At 38.0% G+C, this 25,855-nt stretch overlaps 1 protein-coding gene across 1 annotated transcript in view; it reads right to left on the bottom strand.

Annotated features, from left to right (window-relative positions):
- Positions 1–21,108, bottom strand: part of ndst3 (N-deacetylase/N-sulfotransferase (heparan glucosaminyl) 3) — a 66,798-nt gene extending 45,690 nt beyond the window's left edge. Inside the window, exons 1-3 of the mRNA XM_084097349.1 lie at positions 20,758–21,108; positions 17,620–18,870; positions 960–1,047 (exon numbers count right to left, since the gene is read on the bottom strand). Coding sequence (XP_083953475.1) covers positions 960–1,047; positions 17,620–18,603 — 1,072 coding nt within the window. The 5' untranslated portion in view covers positions 18,604–18,870; positions 20,758–21,108. The remainder of the gene's footprint in view (positions 1–959; positions 1,048–17,619; positions 18,871–20,757) is intronic.
- Positions 21,109–25,855: the final 4,747 nt, after the last annotated feature.

The raw sequence follows: 25,855 nt of genomic DNA, 5'->3' as shown, positions 1-25,855 counted from the left end.
TAAAGAGACCTTAGACGAGGAGGGCACACCAACAGTATAGGAAGATCCACACGAACTGAGCACCAATTCAAGATAACTCTCGAGGTTGAAACTAGAATCACCTACTGGTATCCATGGGGCCACGTGTGGATCTAAACCACTCCAAAACAAGTCCATTAATTGAACCTCACTCCAGGTGGAAAGGTGGCTGTAGAGCAGGAATTCCTCCATATATGCTTCTATAGACCTGCCATCTTGAAAAATGGAACACAGGGTTTCCGTGGAGCTCTGCATTTTGGTCTGGTCTTCTGTCAGGTTTCGTACAAACGAAGCAGGCAAGATGGTAAGTTTGATATTTTAATAGCAGAATGGATCGGACACAGCATGAAAGTGAGTAAACAGGAAGTAGATAATTGGATGAAGCTTAACTGAATGATAACAAAGTCTCTCTTTCTCTTGCAGATGCAGATGATGAAGATTCTCTGAAGATGGGCTGAAGAGGATCGGGAACGGTAGGTATGCAGGTAGGTAATGAAGAGAGTCTGTGTATCATGGAATGACATGTATAGACATATTGACGAGACCAGACGAGGAGTGAAGGGAGAGTGCTGAATATATAGGGCTTGTTAACGAGGGAGTGCAGGTGATGATGATGATGGCTGATAGAGTGCAGGTGTGCCAAGGAGGATGATGGGAAGTGTAGTGCACACACAGATGAGGAAGACAGACGGTGAATGTGACAGCAAAGGTATTCAGCAACAACAATAAAACATTTTATTATTTAATTATCCACACAAACACATGCATACACAGTTCACAAATAGAACATAATCTCCAACATAATGAACTAGAGAAACTTCAATGTTGCTATGGCAGTTCTGTTACCATGCCAATCAGAATATTACAGAACTAATCATGCGTGTTATATTAATTTTTCCCCTTTATGTTTTAACACCGACGCACATATGCTACACAGTTACCTGTATGGAAGAATTTCCCAGAAAATCCCAGGTTAAAGGTGAAGTTGGAGACATAAGACCTCAACGTGTTCTGTGTTTCCAGAAGAGCCTAAAAAAGAAAAATGTCAAACATTAGTTTTGTCCATATGTCAATCGACAATAATACACATCACAATATTGAACTATTTTGCATTAACATTATGAAGTAGTATATATGCGCGTGGTCTGTGTATATGCGTCTAAGAATGTGATCGATCTTTCAAGGATGAGTAATGGCATTTGGGTTTGGCAGGTGCCTCATTGCAGCAGTTCCAATAAAACAGTCTCATATATTTCTAGCCTAAGACACCATGCAAATACAATCAATATCTGTCTGACAACTGACATCGAGTGTGAGCGTGTGTGTCACTGTTTTGTAGGATATATGGTAATATCGCAGAAGGCAGGAAGGGGCGTGTTGGCTGACTTAGACAGTGTCATCAAGTCATTACTCACAGAGCTCGGGAAGATATGCTGACACACACTCAGGCACACAGGCAGACACACACAGACGGGACCCAGGAGACAGGTGTAATATATTTGATTTTATCCTCCAGTGAGAGTGTGGCAGTTATCCCTGATGACATTTTGGTAATTAATTCTATTTACATTCAACTAAACAACTGCAAAAAAATCTGCTCAGGTACTCGCATCTTGGTAATCGAATCAGCTCACCCACGTGAGGGTGCACCAGTCTATGTGCGTTTTGCATTTTAACCTAATAAAGTGGCATTTTGATCGAGCGCTCATTAATTTAAAATGATCTGGCCTCACAAGCAACTGTCATCTAATTCAATGTTCATGTCGTAATGTGATATTACTAAAACTGAGGCTTTTGATGAGATGCCTTTCTGAATAATGAGTGGAGTGTGTTATGTGTCTTACGGGAGATAGGGCCTCATGTTTGATGGCTTATGGCTCAGCATGCAGGAAAAAAGGTAAGGGAGAGAGGGAAAGATGAACCTGTGAGTACATTAGCCCACCTCTTGTATCCAGGTAACTGCACATGTGTTTTGTCATTTTGTCAAAATTTACACTGGCCAAAGTAATTTCAAATCTTTACATTTAATGACTTTTTATTGTTTCCAGCAATATATTTTAATTAAAACCAATTTATTGCAATAATGACTATGTTAATGACATTTGTAATTATTAGAACAACATAAAGGAGAGGTTTTTTTATTCTGGCAAAGATTTTAGTCCAGTTTTTATTGAAACAATTTTGAATGTTTGGAATTTAAAAGATTTTTGACTTTTGGTATTTGTATTTTATGTGGTTGATTATGTTTTCATTATATGTCCACCCAAAAATGAAAAACTTGTCATCACTCACCCTCATGTCGTGCCAAACCGTAAGACTTTCATTCATCTTCAAAACACAAATGAAGATATTTGAAATGAATCAAAGAGATTTCTGTCTCTCCATTGACGCAACTACCAATTTGACGCTTCAAAAGGTTCATAAAGAGATCGTAAAACTAATCCATATAAATCGAGCAGTTTAGTCCAAATTTTCTGTGAACTAATACTTTGAGTAACAAAAATGCTCAGTGTCAACTCTGAGTGGTTTATTTTAAGATATAACAATGTAAATAAAAGAAAGCACATAGGAAATGATGACAATTATTATATTGTAATTAATAAACAGATTACAGCTAAGAAATAAAAGATTTAAGAAATAATGTATGTGGAACTGATCTGTTCATCCTAAACTTATCTTACCTATACTAACCATGAGCGATGGTGCGTTTAAGTCAAGTCGGAAATATCGTATATTTACAAGTTTAACACTATGAACGCCACCACAATGTCGTAAATACAATTTTCTTTAAGCCCTGATCTTTACGAGTTGGGGGCGTGTCAGTAAGAAATGTGGCGGAATACTTAGGTATTTAGCAGGGGCTTCATAAATCAATTAAAAACATAAAAAAAGCGAAACACATCTGATGCACATTCTTTGTTCTTCCTTTTAGAAGTAGAGGAAGCTTTCTGTATCTTTGTGTAGTTAATTAAGAAGTACACCGCCATCTTGCTCCAACGAAAGTGACTTGAACGTACCTGACGTCGTAAACACGACTTTCCAACTCGTAACTATGAACTTCCCAGGAGGATCTGAATGCACCACAACACAACAGCCAGTGAATCACATTAAAAAAAAACAAAAAAAAACATTAGTTTGTGGCTTTCTGTCATAGACTTGTCATAGACATAGGTCTTATTTGATCCAATTATACAGTTGCCTGGAAAAAGTAGCTCTATACTTTTCCTCTCTAAGTGTTCCTTGTATAGGAGACAAACAAACTTTACCTCATCTTACCCTTCTCTCCTCTTTATATAAAGAATACATAAAAGGTATTCAGTGGACAACAGTGAAAGGTAGATGGGACGAATACTGTTGCAGGAGCGAGAGAGAAGAGTGCAAATAAAAGAATGAGAGACAACACATTTAATATTGATGTGGGAATCTGGGATTTTGGGAATCTGACATCATAAGATAACAACGCCAAACCAGAGTGCAGTAGAGATGGGAGGGGAATGACAGGATAAGAGGAGAGAGTGAACCTGAAATGGATGACAGAAGGAAAAGAGAGAGAGACAGAGCTATTCTAGGATATTTTTACAGAGTACAGACACAAAGTTTCCCGTTCTTTCAGAATGCCGTGACATGCGCGCACAATCAGGTACACGCATAAATCGCACAAGTCTTCCAAAACGCAAATCTAAAATATCAAGACATGTCACAAACATGTCGGAAAAGTTGTACTGAAACTTCCTCAGCTCATTTCTATAGTCTGCACTACCCACCACTGTCAGGGTCCTCTTGATTAAAATGCAACAAACAGAGCGAAATTAATTATTTAAAGGTTAGGTTTTAAACAGCTCTGTCTTAAATCGATTCCTTACGTTTACTGAGCACACTTCAAAAGAGTGCATATGAATCATTAATGCATTAATAAGCCAAAGAAGCAGCTTCATAATGGCATCATAGTTCTGATGCTTCACGTCAGCTTGGCGATTCATTGTACGCTGTCATAAAAGTCTAAAACAGTTTCTTTTTAAGAATCTGTGTTTTATTGTAATTTATTATGACCAAACCCTCTATGTGCTTTAACCCAGTAGGATATTCTTGTTGGCTCTTGTTTTGAGGTTTGAAGGTAAATTGAGCATTTTATCAAACAGTCATCTGACTCTCACTCCAGAGGTAGTTGGTTATGGTTAGGGTGTTGATGAAGTTTGGCCTATGATTGGTTGGTAAGAAGGTTGTGTCTGGGTCAATCTGGGAATCTGTCCTACCTGACACACTGCAAAATGTTCACATTTATCACAACAGTTTTGCACAAGGTGTGAAATATGAAGTTTGAACATCTCATGAAATTTAATATAATTAATTTATATGATATTATAACAATGCAATATAATTTCATCCACCCCAATCATGAGTCATACTATTGACATTGCCTGAACTGTCTAATATATAAATGTGAAATTATCGTAATTGTCATGGAACAAATCTAGACAATAAACCTTTATTTGAAATGTGAGAGTTGCATTTGCCACACTGAAGCCTATCAAGAGTATTGCTGAATTAATGAAAACAACATTTCATTTCATTTAAAATATGCTAACATTATCATTTATTGAGGCAGCGTATTTATTAAAATTTTAGCTTTTAATATGAACATTTTGTAAAAATGTAACCACAAATGTTATGACCAAACTTTCAGAAGCACAAGACCAACCCCCAAAGACAGGAATTAAAACAAACAGTTCATATTTGTAATTTAATATTTATGTAAACATAGCCTATTTATTTGTTGTTATTCCACAACACTGGATAAGCTTTATAAAATATAATTATTTTATAAAATATATATTTATTTTTTCTCAAATATATTTTTACATAATTTTCCTTGGCAGTTTTCTAGCATTCACAAAGCACACAAGGGTTGAGAACTTATGGTGCCAACATCAGCCACTATGAATGGGTATTTCTGCCAAGATTAGGATTGGCATCACTTCTGTGGCCTGCACTAATCCAGATGCTGTGCCTGGATACTTGTGGCACTAGAAGCTTCCAGAAAACACACACATACACATAAGATTCATTGCCACTCTTACAAACTGTCTTTGCCAACTTAGAATAGAGATCGCATCACACACAATTAAGCTCATCAACTTATTGTCTTTGGTTGACCAAAAATGCCTTAGATGAACTGAAGTAGAATCAGTCATTTGAATTCATTTATCAGCTTCAGCCTAATAAGTAACCACATATATGCTCCGATACAGCGAGCGAGCTAGTAATCAGACAAAGTAATCAGAGCGTAGAAAGATAGGGTTTCTTCAAGGAAAGTGCATTCTACTGACTTTTCCTCCACAGAAATTTAATCACTGCCCTTAAGACGTAATGGAGAGATGCATAATTCACTTGCTCAGTACAGGTGTGCAGTATGGACAGTTTCATAAGACTTTTTGCAGAATTGCCTTTAACTGCAGGCAATGTTTAAATTTTTTGCATAAAATAGAACCCATTTATATAAAGTTAGAGAGTTTATTATAAAACATTTTTGTAATGTAATATTTAGCGGCTCCTTCTCCTGGAGGCAACACTATGTGACAATGGAAAGAAATTAATCAAAGACTTTGCCAATGATGAATATAAAAAACGATCTGCTACATGACAGAAACCAAATGAAAATGGCCTTTATTTTATTAAATGTTAAGTAACTACTATAAAGGTAGATATTTAAAAACATCTGATTAACAATCATGGCGTTCTTCATTAGATTAATATCCATTACACTGTAACACAATGTTGCATCGAGGCAACAAAGATCTTTAAACAGTGCCTCATAACACATTTAATTTAGAACGTTAAACGTTTTCAAACGTTAATTATAAGTCATTATTGAACCTATTATTATTCTCTTATGAATCATGTGTTTACAAAGTAAAGAAAATGTGATCGTTACTCATCAACAGAGGGTTACTGTGCAACAGAGGGTTAACAGAGACAGTCAATAATTCCAAACGTTTCCCCAAAAACTATCAAACAGTACTGTATCACTAAGTTCATGGTGTTTAGATCCTCATAAAAGAACAGTGAGGGGGAGAAAGGGACTGATGAGCAGAGTTAATCAGATTGACTGTTTTTTATTAGACTGCAGAGAGAGCAAATTATATTTAAGGATTGCAACCACAGCTGTGCTTCCTTTCATTACATACACATATGCAGAAGACCCTCTGGCGAGGGATAAAAACACACATCCATGACAAGACGAGTGTATGTTTATCACTCATTCTTTATTTCTTTCTCCCTTCAAACTCACTGTCTTCTTTTGGGTTCTTACATTATCTCTTCTTATCCTTCACACTTTCATCTGAATCTGAATGTTATTCTGTTTCACTCCTCTCGTCTAGCGACTCTCTGCTGACATTGAGGGCCGATCAGGGAGAAGATAGAGTGACAGAGATGCATGTTAATGACCTGAAAGCACTGATCGATTCCTCACTGGGGAGAGATAGAGAGAGAGGGAAAGAGGGAGAAAAGAGTGAGAGTGGTGGAGGGGAGGAGGAGGGGACCTGTTGAAATGCTGACAAATAGCTGAAGACATCTGGGCAGGCAAGAAGACGAACATGCCCCCAGAGAATCACAGAGAGAGAGAGAGAGAGGGACAAAGAAAGAAAGAGACAGCCATTTTTAGAGTTTTGTTAGCAACATGTTTCTTAAATACTAAAATTACTAACAAACCATCTATCTATCTATCTATCTATCTATCTATCTATCTATCTATCTATCTATCTATCTATCTATCTATCTATCTATCTATCTATCTATCTATCTGGTTTACCTCAGTTCGTGTTAGGTCTGTGTTTAATGACTTTCTAAAGCCAAAAAGCTCAACACGGTCTGCTGTGGATCAAATCTGCTTTTTAAAGGCAGACTGTGTGCATGTGTACATGTGTGTGCGTGCACCAGGGGAACCGGGAAAGGCTTCACATGTAATATTTATTGGACATGAAATCATTGCTTATTCCTGAGGCCATAAGAAAAAAGAGCATGCGCATATGCAAGCCCATTAATCTACCTCGGTGAACCCTTCAGATTACTGAAGAAAAACAAACAAACAGTTAAGTCTGTCATTTAGTTTTTTACGTGTGTGCATTTTTTATTTTTGGAGAATACAATGGGAAGATGAAACCATCTAAATCATGTAGAGTTGTGTGTGACATTGCACTGGTTCCTGGGACCAGAAGTGGGTTTCCTCAAGGGGGCGTATGGAGGCTCAGAAAGCTGAATATTCTTGTAAGCTGTGATTTTTTTTAACATTTTTTTTTTATTCACTATCTGGTACCTGAGATATAAAAACACATTGCCATAAAATATCACGTGCTGATTTCTTTTATAAGCAGTTTGAACAGTAATTTATTTATTATTCATTTTTAGTTTACATTTATTAATCTCAGCAAAAACACAAATTTAGGGATGGCATGCACTATGTTTCAAGGAGCACCATTGACAAAATTAGCTCACTTGATGCCAAAGACGAGATAAGTCATTAAGTCTGGTTAGTCTGGTTATATGGTTTTTGTTTAGTGTGCAAAGAGACCCGGATTCAAATCCCAAGTGCATACTTTTATTTTTTTAAATAAACCCTTTTTATATACTACAATAAACTAAACAGCAAGTGATTACATGCATGTTCTTCTGGAAAACAGCAATTCTGATATGTGAAATTCAATCATTATTAGGGTGACGGGTGACTAAAAAAATTTCTGCCACAGCGTTTTATACTTTTTGAACCTACAGTAATCGTGCAACTTTATTATCAAAAGATACAAATATTATTTTCCTTTGGAAGTTGCATTCAAAATCCACTTGGCTCAGAAATTTGAGGAGGCACATGCGTATACTCCTTTTGAATGGACGTGATTCTTCTGATGCTGTTACTATTATGTCGTGTTCACAGATGTAGATGTGCAGATTTTCAAACAAACTTCAAACTTTGCAAAGAAACTTTTCTTCAGGAATCTGAGATCTATGGCTGCAAACAAAAACACTGCATCTGAACTGAGAAGCAGGAAATGACAGCTATGCATTTCGTGTTTGTTTTCGTGTACACTTGCTGACTCGGGGCATCGAAACAAGACTTTAACACATCCGCCCAAAATGCACAAAGCACTTCCAAGCTCTTTTTTTTGGGTAAGATCTGGATTAGAATGGGCATGAACTATGATACAGACGCAGAGAGGATGGGCTCGATTAGATAAGCCAGGTAAAAAACAGGGGCGAATGCTAGAGCTTGTACATTTTTATTTATATACAAACAGCAGGGGGGGAGGGGGGATAAGAGGGATAAGAAGACAAAAATAAAGGTGAAAAGAAAAGTAAGGTTGGCAAAAAGAAATAATCCCACACAAATGCCAAACATATTGTTGTCACAGCAACACTCCTTTCTCAGCAACACGGCTTGCTGTTTCCCCTTCTTTTTTCCGTCTCTCTTTCTCTATCCATGTATATTTACACAGGCATCTTATCAAAATAGCACAACTTTATTTAACGAAAAAATAACCTACTACTCTATTGGGCCAGAGCTGTGTTCATATACATACATTCCCATTACATCAGAACTGAACTGATGAATTGGGATCTCGCCTGAGAGCCTAATCACCTTCGAGTGTAAACTAAATGAGCCAATGGACATTGGTGTACGAGAATTGCAATGGGAACTCCGCCCCGCACATATCCTGTACTAGGAAGCTACTCGCTACTTGTGGCGAGTACACAGAGTACACAAAACCTTTCAAACTTGTTAGGTGTCGCCCAGCCCGCAGCTCTACAAATGTCTGCTAGCGAGGCGCCGTGTGCCAACGCCCAGGAGGAGGCAACACTCCGAGTGGAGTGAGCCCTCGCCCCAAGGGGGCACGGCTGGTCTTGGGCCTGATATGCAAAGACTATGGCGTCCACTATCCAGTGGGCCAACCTCTGCTTGGAGACAGCCTTTCTCATCTGCTGGCCTCCATAACCAACATAGAGCTGTTCTGAGGTCCTGAAGCTCTGTGTTCGGTCCACGTATAGGCGCAAAGCAGGAACAGGACAGAGCAAAGCAAGGGCTGGGTCTGCCTCCTCCAGGGGAAGCGCTTGCAGGTTCACCACCTGATCCCTAAAAGTAGTGGTTATTCAGTTCTGACGTAACGTCACCATTCCCTCCTTCAGGGAATAGGGGTTACATTAGTAACCTATAGACGTTTTCTTGCCTTGCAAACTTTTAACATTTCTTTTTGCCATGAATTCACATTGTTCTTACAAATTCTGCTGATTGTCAGCCGGCTAACATAGATAATGTTTCATCGAATATTTAAGAATGATTTTTAGTCTTGGAAATAGTAAAAGTAAAAAAAAAGAAAGAAATGTATACCCCCCCCCCCCCAAATTTTTTTTATTAATTTTAGTAAGTCAGTTTCTTTCAGACTTTAATTATTTAATTAAGTGTTAAAAAATTACATTGACTGATTCAATTATAATTTACATCTTTTCTCTAGCAAAATAAAATAATTAATTTAGTTGTAGTACTGCTGTTCATCACTATGATTTAAACTCATTTATTTAAATTATGCTGTCTTTTAGTTTTATTAGTTTAGTTAGTGTAATTTTATGCATATTAATATACTAAGGTTGATGCCCTAATGGATATCCTTTGTTTTTGTTTTATCCTTAGTACTGAATCATATCCAGTAATTATATAATTTAAAATATAATGTTACCATATCTTTAATGTAGTTAGATACATTTCATTATTTATTAACTATTTTTATTAACTCTTTCTTAAGGGTAGCTTTAAATGATGCGTAGCTGCTTCCCCAATATAGCTCATAATGTGTCAAGTGCGAGAGGACACACATGTGAGTGCGTTGTTGATGTGAGTGTGCGGCTGAAAATGAAGACAGCTGCTTAGCAACCTACGTAGCCTTTTAACGGAAACACACACACACACACACACCAGCTCCATCTTACTCAGAGCAGAAATATCATTGGATCAATACTTTCTGAAAATAGGTCTGGTGTGTGAGTTTTTCTCTGGTTGCTCTGTATTTGACCTCCTGAATCTCAGATTTAACATCAGACTGATGCTTCTGTTTCAATCTGCTCTAAAAGTGTCAGGTTCACGTGACTTTTAAACTACCAAAATTATTGCACTGTTCACAATCACATTATACAGCATTCTTTAAATCTGTCATCTTGCTATAAGAGCACACAGAATCAAGCACTGACAAGGTCCACAAATGACAAAATCTCTGACCTGGGGCTTTTACCGTTAAGCAGAGTCTGTTTACCTACCAAAATACATAAGAAATTGCCACTGAACTTGGGACTTGCCAGAAATGCTAAGGAGCAGGTGGCTGTCCAAGTTGGTGTGGTCTTTTTTTTTTTTTTTTTTTTTTACATTTACTTAGATTAGAGAGGAAAGAGAGGGAGATGGTATTGGAAAGGACAACAAACAAGTTCAACTGTGCACATGTTGGAGCACAGACTGCAAGGCTGATGTGTGATGTGTGTACTCAAAATTCTTGCTTGTATTCTTGCTTCCTACACCTTCAACCTTGTCATTGGCTAGTCAGCTACAGTAGTACACTGCTGTACATTGTTCTAATTGTTACATACTGATAATATCAAATGTGCAGGTATCAAAATGTATCCAAATTTTATAATGTGTCACTGAACAAATGCAATTAAATATTTAACATAATTATAACCAAAAAGACATTTAGTTCCACATTTAAGCTATTTTATTCGCAAACAGCATGAACCACCCACAGTCTGATGCGTATTGCACACAAAACTGGAAAGCACTTGCTCAATCTGGCAAGCTCTAATCTGACAAATTTCAGGAGTAAAGGCTCACAGGGTAGTTTATCAGTCCTCAGGGAAGAAAAGTCATGTTAACAAGGAACTGGTTGATACAATGAGCACTTGAGGGCCGAATTTGAGATAACTGTGCTATAAGTTCAGACATATTTTCTGTTACTTTTCTGTATATGGTTTTCAAAAGTTTATAGAAATATTCAATATTCAAATGTCACTTTAAACTGCTCTGGTATTCACACCAAAACGAAGAATAAATGTGAATTCACAAGAAATTATTCTGTAAATACATTTCTACACAAGTCCCGTGGGCCTCAGGAGATCTTGTAAAAATAATAATAATGTCAAAGTCTGAATTCTTTCAATATCTTTGTTCTATTTTGTCCATCTTTCTGCTTGTTGACCTTCTTGACACCATCATGTATTTATGTTTATCAGGTCTCTTTAAATCACTTTATCTCTCTTAAAATGTATCTGGAACGGAAATGATTGCCTAAGTACTGTTCTTCTTTCTCATTTCCCCTGTTTTCTAACCCATATCTCTCTCTCTCTCTGTGTGTGTGTGTGTGTGTATGAGAGAGAGGGAGGCTTCAGGAGTCACTTTGATTCTGCTTTCTGTCTCTGGCTGAATGTGTGCAGGTATAGCTTTGATATTGTGATTGTTCACTGTGATTCTGTTTAACAGTACATGTTGAAGTCAGTGTGAAGATGAAGAAGTGTCAGCTTTGTCTTTAATCCTCATCTATATGCTGCTTCAAAGCCAAGAATCATACTCACCATGCACACTCACACACCACACACACACACACACATACACAATCTGCTGTAAGTGTACTAGGGCCACAAGATATAGCTAACAGCTACATCTCAATATTTATGCATTTGCTTTGAAATGGCAAAACAGTGATTTGTTTCAGAGAAACCATCATGTCGACCAAACAGCTTTTGTATCCAATAAGATTCAAAAGAATTCATTCAAGATGTCAAATGCAATCAAAATCCAGTTAAAAATAATTAAGCCAATCCATGGTTTTCTACAACCATAAGCATATAAACTGCGATATGTATTTATACACATTTTCCTATAACTTTTTAATACATTAAAAATGCTACACAGTGACGTAAATCACAGTGAAGTAAACTGTAAAAAGAATAAAACTGTAAACAAGGTGAAAGATTTTTTTTTTAAAGTCACCATGAAATCAAAATATATTGCATATCTTAAGTATATTAGAATGATTTATGAAGCGCTGTGTGACACTGAAAACTGCTGTAATGGCTAATGAAAATATAACTTTGCCATGACAGGAATAAATTACATTTCAAAAATACATTAAAAATACAATTATTTTAAAATAACTTTGTGAGCATTAGGGACTTCTTTCAAAACCATTAAAAAATCTTACTGACCCCAAACTTTTGAATGGTAGTGAATATGATTAGTTTATTTAATAAATATATAAAAAATATTCATATATTAAAAATGGTAAAAGGTAAATATTACTGCAATATATTACCCAAGTGTACATAATGAAATTCATAAATACTGCAGTTTCAGGGCTCGCAAAATCACTAGCCCGATGTCCCGGGGCTATTGTGTTTTCCAGTCGGGCTACAAAAATGCATAACCGGCCTGCCCGATGGGCTATCTGAAATAGTGCTGATTTATCCATTTATTTTCATTTTAAGAGAAACACATGATAAATAAAAATTAAAGCTCCACTTGCATAAATGCTTTACTTTGCGTGTCAGAATGTTTGAATCCATGTGCTAACACACTATCACTGTAAAGCTGCTTTGAAACAAAAACATCTGTATTGTAAAATCTGTTTTCAAAACTCCCCAATGCTTAGAATCTTGTACCGGAACAATCAGAGAAAAGTGTCAAACAGTGTTGCCAGATGTACGATAATTATCGTATTTGTAAAACTCTGTTCGATGTACAATCAATAATGAAAAAAATCCCATAATGTACGATAATTTCAGAATTGTGTTGTGTCGTTGTAATCAGAGTTTCTATACAAATTGGTCTAGCTTTGGATTCAACGTCTACCGTCATGATCGTGAGGAGAACGTGAAAGTGGTGTTACGCATGTCTTCCATCTCATCCAAAGTTACGTCTTCTCAGCCAATCATCGTGGAGAATGACTCTCTCTCTCACGAGCACAAGTTAACGTTCCTTTTGTATATTGTAAACAAAATTGCATATCATAAACATGTAATCTCTGTGTTTTGCAACAACAACAAAAAGTCACACAAAAAAAGTTAACGTTCCTGCCGCTTAGTTCGGTCGTTTCCAATCGGAGGTTGATAGTTTAGCAATAAAATAATTTGCAGCAGGTCATGTCAAAAAGTTGTTGGTCTAGATAAATAAATAGCTATATTCTGTATGTTTGACTCGTGTACGATAATTTTCTTCCAAATACGATAATTTTGGGCTTCTGGTACGATACTTGGACACTCCCAATCTGGCAACACTGGTGTCAAAGCTTCAAAGAGTCATTATTTCTCCATCCCTCCTGCATCCAACTGCAAGTTCTGACGTTTGTTGCTAAGTGACAGAGATTGCGTGCGCAGTGGAGAACATTGCGAACATTGTGTGTGCGTGCGTGTGTGACAATGTTAAGAGGAACATGGATTTACGGCAGTATTTCAGTTCTACTCGGCCCAAAAAAACAAGTCAGAGTGAAAAAGATTTTGATTGATGTTTTGACTCCTAACCAATTTTCTACATTAAAAATTGTCTTTTTATTTGGGCTAGTAAAATTCATCTCGGGCTACCAAAATCTGAAGAGCGATTTTTTAATTTTGCGAGCCCTGAGTTTAAGCTAGGTGAGTTTAGAAAGTTCCACATACACATCTGTGCTTAAATGCCCTGTTACACAACCACAACCACCAACACAAGGTCACTTTAACTGCAATTTCAGCAGAATCTCTGCTTGGGGAATCCACACACACACACACACACACACACACACACACACACACACAGGTAAAATGATGGTAAATCCCATTTGTGTTTGTGAGTGTGTGCAAGTGTGCATCGAGTCATTTATCACTGGTGTCCTCTGTTTTTTCAGCCTGTCCCATGGGCTGATGGGAGATATGGCAACCAGTCACTAAGAGTGACATTCTAATCTACAATACCTACATCTAGAGCACACAGGGTTCCTTTCTTTCTCACTCTCGCTCTTGTTTTCTATCTCTCATCTTTACACTCTCAACAAATACACGACACGAGCCTATTTATGACAAGAGTCAAAAAGTAACTGTTGTATGATTGTTTAAGTAATCTAATGGAAAACAAGAATTTTGGTGATATTTTACAAACCAGTGGCTCTCAACTGTTTTTGCTTTAGTATAATGATCAAATGATTTCCAAAAAACATGCTTATATTACATTTTAGTGAATAAGACTGGGATGTATTTAAAAAAAAATATTTTTTACCTGCTTTTCGAGAATCAGAGCATCCCAGGCTACTTTCTACCAAGCAGTTTCTACCAATACACAGCAAATATATATATAGCCAAACAATGTGTGATTATATGATTAGTTGCATTTTAATTTAGCTATTTGGCATTGTTTTTTTTCACTTCTGACCGTATCAGAACAGACTTGTGTCCCATTTTTGGGTCGCTGCCCACCAGTTGAGCACCATGGGTTTTCCATTGATTAGCTGTTATCTGCCATTTCATTCCATTGGCTTAGTATCGGCCTTTCCTCACACACGCACAAACACATGCACCTGTTCTGGATTCTGATAGCCTGCCATAAACAGTCAGATTCTTCTCTATAACCAGCAGTAACAGTGGCTAAAAACAATGGCTGGTGGATCAAAGCCTTCCCACTTCTCTCCCCCATCACTGCATGCCTTGTTTTTCCCCAGAATCCTCCGGGAATTTTCCGCTGACATTTCCAGCCGTGCTCCAGAGCGACTAGCTCTAATTCTCTCCCTGAGCACCCCCTCCAGAATCTCCATCTTACCACTGGCTCATTTGCCAGGTCTAAATTAGCTCAGACCAATCGGGAAGAATTTGACAGTGGACATTCTTAGCTAGCAACATCTGGGGAGGTGTCACGTGCTTAGCCACTAACCTTTCTCAGAGAACATTAGAATCGGAAATTAAATGTGTACCCACACTAGGTAATGGTACCATACTGTTTATAGAGTCTGTTTGAAACCAAGTGACAGCTAACAAGGAAATTACCCATGGAGCAACCATAAAGAATGTGTCATCACTTCCCTTGTCCAACGGGTTCAATATTTTGAAATAATTGAAGCCAGTCAGTTTTAGATTTCTGACAAAGACGTGTAAATGTTAGGTACCTCATTTATAATCCCTCTTAATACATATTTATGGAAACTCCACAAAAATATGCATAGGCCTATACCTAATCAGTAGCCTAATTACCATAAGTACCAAAAGTTTTTATCATGCAAGTGTGCAGATGGGAATAAACTAAACAATAAACCTTTTGTTATAAACCTTGATGTTGTTTTCCGTGAAAGTAGAATTTAGAAGAAATTTCAAACAACTCTTTCCATTGAACAACACTTCGTAGTCATCGGTGGCAATCAAGTAAAAAAAAAAAAATCACCATAAAGGTGATGATACATTGGGCAACTTTTTGAGCAATGTTGCTGGGCAACTGTTGCCGTCAACGGGCAACCAGGAGACACAGGGCCCAAAAATTGCTCAAAAAAGTTGCCCCGTGTATTATCACCTTAAAAGTAGTAATTTCGCACTTAATAAAGCACAACGGAACATTTTAAACAATTTAACAATATAATCACGGAGGCCTCCATTGCTCTCCTGGGTGCCATACGGCAATTTACACTTTGGCCAGTAGGTGGCGGAAATGAACCTTTTTGCATTTGCTGTGTTCAAAATTGCCCCCTATACCCTCATTCACTATTCCCTACATTGCTCCACTAATATAGTTCACTTGAAGGAGCGAATGAAAACAAGTGAGTGAATTCGGACACTGAATGCGCCGAAAGGGCAGCCACTTTTGCATCATCATTTGAAACGTAGAAAACTGACAGCTCAATTCCAGTTGTCATGAAAATATTTATCTTGAACTCAGTCATGGAAACTAGTATGTATAAGCCTTAATTAAACAATTTAATAATCAGTTAAAAAGGAATTTATTCCTGTATGATATTACGCTGTAGCCACATTGGACCAGCGGTTTGGAAAAGGGATGGATGATTCAGCTGCGGACGCCATCTTCTGGTGAGACACGGGAATTCATTTGACACACGACTTTCACAGTGCATCATAGGTATTCTCTAGCCGTTGAGCGTACATCGGGTGTACACTCGTTATTGCGGTGCATTGTGGGACTGAATGAGTGCATTTGATAATGTCCACTATGGTTTCGGACACCACTAGAAATGGCTGTCCCCATAAATAGTGCCCTATTTAAGAGTATAGGGGGCGATTTCAGACACAGCCATTGATTTGATAACCACCATTAAAACAGCATAAGTAGAAGAATGATGTTGCATTTCCACTAGGCCTACCTACTGGACAGGAGATTTATGCTGCATGGCGCACAGCAGATCAATTGCGACCGCCACAATTTATCTGTAATGTTACTGGTTGTTTTTTGAAAAACCTTTTGGAAAACAATCAGCAAGCTGCAGTTACTTTTTTTGTTGACACTCTTTAAGTGCTTTGTTAAGCGTTAAAGTGAGTCAGACGGTACCGCAACTGTACTGAATTCACCCAACCGGATATTCATTCAATTATCTCCTTTCATTTTCTACAGAAGGAAGAAATGAGTATACATGAGCGTGAGTAATTGATGATAGAATTATCATGCATTTCATTTCATTTTAGACTGTTTTTCACAAAAGCAGATAGCTTCAGAAGACTTGTAATATAGCAAACAAATTGTATGGACTACTTCTATGGTGACAATTTATTATGAAATTTGGCAAGAGCTGCGTAATGATCCTTCAAAAAACTCAACACTGAGTTCCACAAAAAAATAACAGCATGTTTTGGAACAAAATAAATAAATTATGACAAAATGTTCATAGGTGAACTGTTCCTTTAAACATTTGACTCTCTACTATTGTATCCATTTCTAATCGTTGCATAAAGTCCGCATTAATTCATATACACTCATGTGCATGCACTTGAAACTGAAAGCTCTGGAAGTCATGAAGTCATCTCACAATGGAGAGTGAGCGGCTCTTCAATCTCAGAGAGGGGCCAAACGTGGGAACGAGATTATGAATGAGTATGTGAAAGAGAGAATGAACACCATTTTACTGCTCTTGTCCCTCTAAATAGCCTCTTTATACTGACTGAGGCCAACTCAAACACCCACTCCAATTCAGTGACACACACACACAACATCCCCTTCTTGTCCTCACAAAAACATTCACATTTAGTATATCAGACGTGAACACCTGCGACTAAAAATCAACCAAATAGACTTATTGATATTTAGTCTATTTTGTTATATTTAGTCACAGGTGTTCTTGTCTGATTTACTAAATGTTTTTTTCACCATTTTCACCAAATGCTGCATTTAAAAATCCCACACAGCTAATTAGAGCTCAGATTCTAGTCTTCGTTCTGTCTTTTGTGATTAATTGGAACAGGTTGGAGATAATCTTGTGGTAGATGTGTAGAATGTCTCTGGTGATGCATCCTATCATGGCACAATTTAAATGCCCAAATAATAATTGAATAAATATATCTTATCATTTATTTTTTGATATTTTAAATTTACTCAAATTAGCACCCACAAACTCTTACCTTCACGTCATTGACATTCATTCTCGTCCCTTTCTTCCCCACAAAAATGTCATCTATGTCAACCAGGATGTAGCGTTCTAGAGATCGTGACAGCTTTCTGCCTGTGAGATAAGCGATGGCATCCACCAGTATGAGTCTGTGTAACCAGTAGCTCAGCCCATGTCCAAATAGCACACGCTGCACCCCATCGTACAGACCCAAGTCCTGCACGACGGTAGCATGGAGACCCTGGGGACCTGGGATCATCTGGGCCGCCCCACTCTCACTGGGCCGAGCTTTAGCCAATAGGACTGGTTCATATGTGGAGTGATTGAACTGGAACACAGTCCAGTCTTCTCCTGGTAAATGCCCTCGATCCACTTCTGCTCGTGTTACGTAGAGCAGAGGCGAGCGTGGGTTTACGCAACAGTCCCGAAGTGCAACATTTGTTCGCAATGTCAGAGGGAAACCCCTCAGCTGCTGTGCAGGCTGGGAGTTTTCACTTGCACGGTGAAATGCGATGACGCCAACGCTATATTCGGCACAGTATTTATCCAGCAGGTCGCGGTTCCATGCATCCATTCCGACATACTTGAGAAGGTTCTCATAGATTACCAGTGCATAGCGTCCACGGCCTTTGTGTGTTAAAGGTGGGATATCACCCTTCCCTGGTGCAATTTCTGCATGGTAAAGGAACTGGTTGGATTCTAGAATGGCGATGATGTCCTGTCCCAGTTGAGAATACTGACTTTCCACAAATACCAGCACCACCGGATCCTTACGTGACGGATCGATTGGTTTTGGCGTCCGAGGCTCTGACTGTCGGAAAGGGAGGGCCCTGAGGTCAGCACAGTCTGGACCTATGGCACGGTCCGCGAGATCCAGTTCTTGGGTGGAGCCTGTGTAAAGGTAGTAGGCGGAGACTAAAACGCTGACCATACAGAAGGTGGCGAGGAGGATGACCAGCCTCCTCAGATTCCTCCGCAGCTTGGTGGCCAGATTCATGGCAAACGACGCACATGTGTGGGAGTGTGCGTGGGTGGGAGTCTCTGATTGATCACTGATGCGGGCTAAAGCTGCAAAGTGGCTTTTTTGGTGATCATGCTGCAGTCATGTGACCATCTCACAAAACTGGCAAATCCGCTTCCAAGACAGGCCACTTTTGGTTGATAATGTGGCAAAATGTTCAGCCAAGACACCAGCTGTTACCGAAATGAATCACCCAACTAGCAGCCCTCCATGTCCTGAGATTTCTCCTGACCCCCAACAAACCTGGAGATAACACAGATGACAAATGACAAGCAAATTCATGTTTTAGTACAACTTTAAGCATCTCTGAGGTGTGTGTTCCTCTCACAGAAGTGTTCATCAGGGGTGTGTATGGATGCTCTTGAGGGGCAATTCAGCCGTCAGCCTCCAGGTTGTTTTCAATCAACACTTCACCAGCTGTGGCCAACACTTCCCGGGAGGAGTGTGTGATTGGCTGTATATAAATAGGAAGTTGGAGGCTGAGCCAGTAGGAGCCTAAGGGTGGCTCTAAGGGAGAAATTCATAATTTGCCCAATAGGAATTGACTGTGTCGCTCATATACTGCATGTACATAAGGTAATCTACATGACCACATTTTGTCTTCAAAATGTTGCTACTGCAGAAAAAGGGATGGTGGCAAGATATTTTCTCATAAACTGCAAATGCAGTACATCCAACAAGTGCACTTGTTCACTCTCTGTTTATGTGTGTGTGAGACTATGTGCATGTCATGATTGGTGTAATATCGGAGTACGTAATTAAAGGAACATGAATTACACAAGATTGAAATAACAGATTACAACGTTGCGCTGGAACATCACAGGGGAATACAAGAAAGTCGGGGGATGAATTTTATAAGGCGAGAAAAACTTAGATTACCAAAAGAGTGTTCCCTAGTTCTGCATCATAAGAGCACAGGTTTACTTAGGGAGTAGCAATTGCATTTACAAGACATTCTATATGAAAACATGTGCTTATTTTTGTAGTCTCTGTCTATTTTAATATTTTACTATTCTATCATGTTTACTGAAAACTTAATGATCAACAAGTTTAGTGTAGTCTGCGGGCTGCAAAGTCCCGCTATGTGTGCAGATTTGGTTAATACTTGCTAATACCTTCAGTAGTTGTGTGTACATTAGGCTACTTACAATTTTAAAGGGTCATAAATAGGTCAAATGAAATCATTTTTTGTTTTAAATCTAACGTCAACAGGTTTGTATGATGAGGGTATGCTTCAGTAAATATCGTCACCTTCTTATAAAAAAACACTGCGCCTAAGAGATGTCCTCACTTATAGGCTAGTGAAACCGACGTGTGCGCGCACGTGTGCGTGTTTCCCCGCGAGGCGGCGCATTCTTTAAAAAGGGAAGCATCGCCAGAGATGAGATATTTTGGCTACATTAATTGCATTAATGATAATAATATAAATATGAATACCTAATTCATGTCTTTGTTCAGTCCTGTTATGTTTAACAAGACTACATTAATAGCCTACATTTAGGTTAAAATCCTAAATAAACTGCAGTTTCTGATTAAGATTAAAAAATGTATGTCAAAAATAACCTGAGGAAAAGTCTAAAACAAAAAGAGAAAATGAAAGTCGAATATTCAGAAACAAACAAACAAACATAAAGTAGCCTAAATTTACAACTAAATGCAGCCTCAACACATGCAAGGATTCTAAAAAGAACACTTGGACAGTTATAATGTTCACGATGTTCTGTAAGCTAGAACATTCTTTTAGAAAATGTTTTCAAATACTTTTCAATTAGCCCAAGACAATATGGCTATACAATGGAGACAAACATGCACATGTGCAATTGTTTGTGCGTATTAACGTTGTTTTTCAAACTAAACCGGAGGCCGTTGTCAATCGCGCTTAAGAACTGATTTTGCTCAAGAGAAACTGTATTAAAATAAAAGACTATTAAAGCCGTTAAATAGCCTACAACGCGAGCGAAATTAAACGCACAGCATCTCCGGTCCGATATCGGTAATGTGACATTCCAGCACAGCATATCTCTAAATCTCACACACACAAAGACGTTCAGCACCCCAACCAGCACAAAGTTACAATACTAACTCAAAACTAGCCGCACTTTCGTCATCTCCGACGACGAGCTTTCTTACCTTGAGCCGAACCTGAGGTGCAGCTGAGCGGGAAGCTGTCACAGCAGAGCCGCCTCTCTCCGGAACACCAGCTCCTTACAGCTCTGAACCCGAGCGCCCAATCTCATCCACTGATTCAGAGGCAGCCATCTGGAATGATGCGGGGACCGGCTCGCTATTCTCTCCGCGCCCTCTTCCCCTTTCTCTCACTGCGACACGGATTAAAGGAGCGCGGGGGGGAAGACAGGTCTGGAGACAGGAGGAGAGACAGGACTGGAGAAAAGAAAAGCGCTCAAAAGACGAACTGAAGAGAATATCCCGAGAGGAGCGCTGAGACACAGGACTCCCCTCCACTGTCAGCAGTGACTGAATAGAGTCGCTGCCGCTCTCTGCGCTTTAGCTCACCAACACACAGAGAGAGAGAGAGAGAGAGAGAGAGAGAGAGCGAGAGAGAAAGAGAGATGCTCAGAGTGATTGTTAATTTATATTATGGTATGTAACGTAATGGTATGGCAAGTAGCTATAGGCTACTACGAATACGTGGAAAGTGTGACAAGTGCTATTATGCTAATACTTTTTTTTATCACAGTATAATTACTAATTATTTTCTTCGCTTAATAATAGTTATAACAATATAGTAGTATGCCTATGTTTAAATAAATATGCAAGCAGCTATGCAAAATAATACTCCATTAGCCTACATGTAGTCATACTTTATACAAATATGCGTACTCAGTGTTTGTAAAAAGAGTAATTTTAACAACGGTATAGCCTACAGTAAAAACCTATTATAGTTACCTTACCATATACTGTAAAATTACATTGTAGCCTACTTTAAAAGACAATACATGTAATTTACTGAAAAATATTGTAAAAAGCACTCTAAATATTGTTAAAAATGAAATAAAATATGGCTAAAATGAGGTTTTTGAAAATAAAATGTATTGCCTTATAATATGGGGAAATGGGCATTCTCAGAATTCCCTGCATGAACAATCACATCTGTTTGGATTTTTCATTTAAAATCTATTTTTGTAATCAGTTATACTGCTGATAATATTTTGTGTTTGTAACATTGCGATTTGTCATTTTATTATTGACTGCAGTTTCAGAAGAGGCCAATTTTGATTAATTTCAAGCCATCATATTCTATTGTACAACCTACATATTATTTTCAATGCAGCAACATATTTTAATGTCTCAAAGATGTTGATTTATTAACATTAATTTAATTTAATGAAAAATAAAAAAACACAAAAATGGCATCCTGTAATGCTTGTTGCAGGCTGCTAGTTTTTAACATAAATAAAATTAAAAAGAAAATGAGTAGAAAATAGCATATTTGACCCTTGGTGGATTCATTCCAGTGTGGTGAAGAAGTAGTAGAAGAAAAGGGGGAAAAAAATCCCCAGTTGTAGATGCTTAAACCATAACATCATACTTCTCTTAGCATTTAATTCCAATGCCCAGTCTGGTCTCCATGAGTGGGATTTTCTGTTCTGCTTTTCGTAAATCAAAACGGTTTGAGGGTTTAACTCAAAATGAAACAGGACAGTGCTGACTTCTGCAGAAATGCTAAAGGCAGTGTAGACCAAACTGTTCTGCAGAATTCTACAACTGGCATGAAAAAGATTGATGGGATTATAAACAGGATGAAGGGAGGTGCAGATTTGATTGATGATTAGGTCATTTTACAATGGACAATATAACGAAGTGAAAACGGTTGTATACTCATAAACAACATGAGAGCTCTTTAGAGACATGTTCAAGCATGAGTGCACTCAACCATTTAAAACACTGAGTGTGATTTGATTAACAAACCAACACTCGCTGCATGCAAACATATACACGCACGCTCAAAGTTAAACAGCTATTTAAAGCAGGATGAGAGCTTCTGTTGGGTGGCCCGCAAGTCTGATGAGTTGATACAGACAGGAGCCAAAGAATCTCTCTCTCTCTCTCTCTCACACACACACACTGTTCGCACGCACACACGCACGCACGCACACACACACACACTTAGATACACTGAAGAGGCAGCATTAGTGTATGGCTCATTTGGGCCAAATGTGATGGTCTGGCAAGCGTTCAGCTCTCCTTCCTCTTGCTCTCCCACCACTCCTCTCCATTCCTGTTTCCCTCCCTGTCCATGCCACCCCTTTCTCCCCTCTCCCTCCTTCCTTTCTGGAGCTAATGGGGCTGAAAGCTTCCAGCAGTTCTCTGCTAAAACATGCGTTTAATTTGATTATTTACTACCTATTGTTTTCTGCCCTATAGAGCCAGAAGAAAGTAAAAGAAGAGAGAAGGTGTATGTTTGTGAGAGAACGATGGGAATATGTGTGAAAATTGTAAGTGAGAGAGACTTTGTGTTTGAGAATGTGTGTGTGTGTGTGTGGGGGGGTAATTGTGTGTGTGATGAGTGTGTATTGTGTGTGTGTGACAGGGGAAGCCCAGCTCGTATTTGTTATTCTAATTGAGGCTCCTCAGTTGTCTATGGATTCATTGTGTTACACTCAAGTCAACGTTTAGATTTAAACCCAATAGGACCAACACTTTATCTTATCAAAACCATCCCCCACATAAAGAAAATTAAAGGAAATTATGAACTTCCAAACTCCCCCCTCAAACATTAACACATTTAATAATATTTCTACTAATCTCTAAACTTAAAAAAATATGTTTGTAATGTTTTGTGTACCTCTCAAGCTGAATTTTTCTATAGTGCAAATTTGGAAATTTGAATTACAACATGTTGCATGTTAAGTTGTGTTTCATTATAAATTGCACTGTAAAAAGTGTAGATCTGAAATTGCTGCCTTAAAAGATATTTAACTGCATGATTAAACCCTACATTTTATGAATTTAAATGAATTTACTTTGGTTGAATAACGTTAGCATTTTTAGGTTATAATTCTTTTTCCAGTGTGCTAAATGAATATACAGAATATAAATGCAATAAACATTGCATAAGGGTAGTTGACGAATGACATGGACATTAACTTTTTTCAAACACATTTTTTTGTATAAAAAAAAAAAAATGTTTTGCATTCAGTAATACCGTATTTTAAATGGTCCTACGGTGTGGCAAAATAATTTAGAAGTACAAACATGTAGAGTTTCAAAAACTGCAAAAATGAAAATAAAATTTGAAAAATCATGTTGCTAAAAGTTTTTTAATGGAGTCACATCACAAAGCAAATTTACATAATTGGTCCAAAACAGTGCCAAAATGTATATATAAAATGACACACTCATTTTAATAAAATTATTTAAAATGAAAGAATATTAACTTGGACAGTCACACCAGTGCACAAAGATCATCATTATAATTACAATTGAATACTACTCTAAAAAGACTATAGCTGTTACAACTAGTGTTGTCTAACATACATGAAGATGAAGGTTCAGAGCTGAAATATAGGGTTTAATATTATCCACAGGTAAATCCAAGAGAACAAAGCAACATAGCATAACATACACTGGACACTGAACTGAAACAGAACATAGCCTATATACAGGTGATAAGATTGATACAGTGATGATAATTGATGAGTGTACAGCTGAACATAATTATTGTCTGTGACAACAAATTAATGATTAAGGCAGACAACAAACGTGATTGTGACACTAGTTGAGCACCAGCATATGTTGTGTTTTGGATACTTGTTCAAGCATATGATGATTTGTCCCACAAAAAACTGCCCAAATAACTGAATCAGCAAAACAACTTGATCAAGCAGAAAGGCTATGCTGGTGAACCAGCTAGACCAGCACCAAACCAGAATTATACTGCATAAATCAGAATGGAAATTCATGCTGCCGTCAGCTGATTTTTCAACAGGGAAAGGTCTCTAATTTTTCACTAGTAAGCTGGCCTGCCAATTAAGTTGGGGAGAGGTGCATTTTCCTATATAGGGGGAGGTGTCAGGATTCAGATAGGGGAGACCCAGATGCAGAATGAGCAAGGGAGTGATATTTATTAACAGAAGACAGTACAAGATAGGGTGAGGCAAGAACAGTCCAAACAGAAGGGTCAACAGGAAACAACGACAGGACAGCTGTGGGTGACTGCTGGAACCAACTCCAGAGGACAACACAAAGAACTGCAGAGGATGTGACCAGCAGGCAGATGGTTGTGGTGAAGACAGGGCAAGGAACCATGAAGCAGAGATCTGATATTTGCTGCACACAGACCCTGAACCAGTCTAACCGCCAGGCAGAAGAAACCAGCAGGCAGGGAATTTCAGGGAGCAGACAGGAACCAACACAGACAAAACTCAAGACAACAAGAGATAAGAGATAACAAAAAGAGCAAAATAAAAACCTGGCAAAAACTAGAACACCAGAAAACAATAAGAAACTAAATATAACTGGAGCAATAAATTCTATAAATGAATAACTGGAACTAGTAAACAAAGAAATATAACAAGACTGCAACCTTGAAGACAAGCTTAAAAAAAAAAAAAAAAAAAAAAAAAAAAGATTAGTTAAAAGCAAAAACAAGAGGTGAACCAAAAATAACACTTGGAAGAACTAGAGCAAAATAAAGACTAGGATTTGACGAGAGAGACAGAGAGAGACACAGAGAATAAAAAATAAAATAAAAATAAAGATAGAACTGACTGACAAGCAGAGCAATAACACACACATAACAAACCAGCAAAGACATGAGGGAAAGAGGCACAATATAAAGGGAACAGCACATGAGGATCAGGTGAAAACAATCAAGCAAATGAGGACTACACAAGGGCTAAACAAGGGGGCGTGGTAACGGGAAACAAGGAGGTGGAACAAGAGCAGGACATGGCAAACACAAACAAAGAAAAAGCCATGTGCTGACACACAAAACAAACATAGAGACATGAAACAAAGACAACACAGACAAGGCTGTGTTAGTGAGCACAGGAGGGTGCTCACTAAGATCCTCTTCTCATGCTGAAGTGGCTCACCAACAAAATGCCTTGCTTATAAGAAGAACAAAATGTGTATAATAAAAGAATAATTTCAGAGAGTATATCTTCAAATAAGTTTATTTTTCTGACCTCACGGGCAAATATTTTCTTTTTTCTAATAAAATTTAGTTTATTCTTAAAACTAATTTCCAATGGGGTAAGAAACA

This window comes from Abramis brama (assembly GCF_963993115.1).
Source record: "Abramis brama genome assembly, chromosome: 2".
Taxonomy (NCBI): Eukaryota; Metazoa; Chordata; class Actinopteri; order Cypriniformes; family Leuciscidae; genus Abramis; species Abramis brama.
This window is presented reverse-complemented; position numbering and strand designations above follow the sequence as displayed.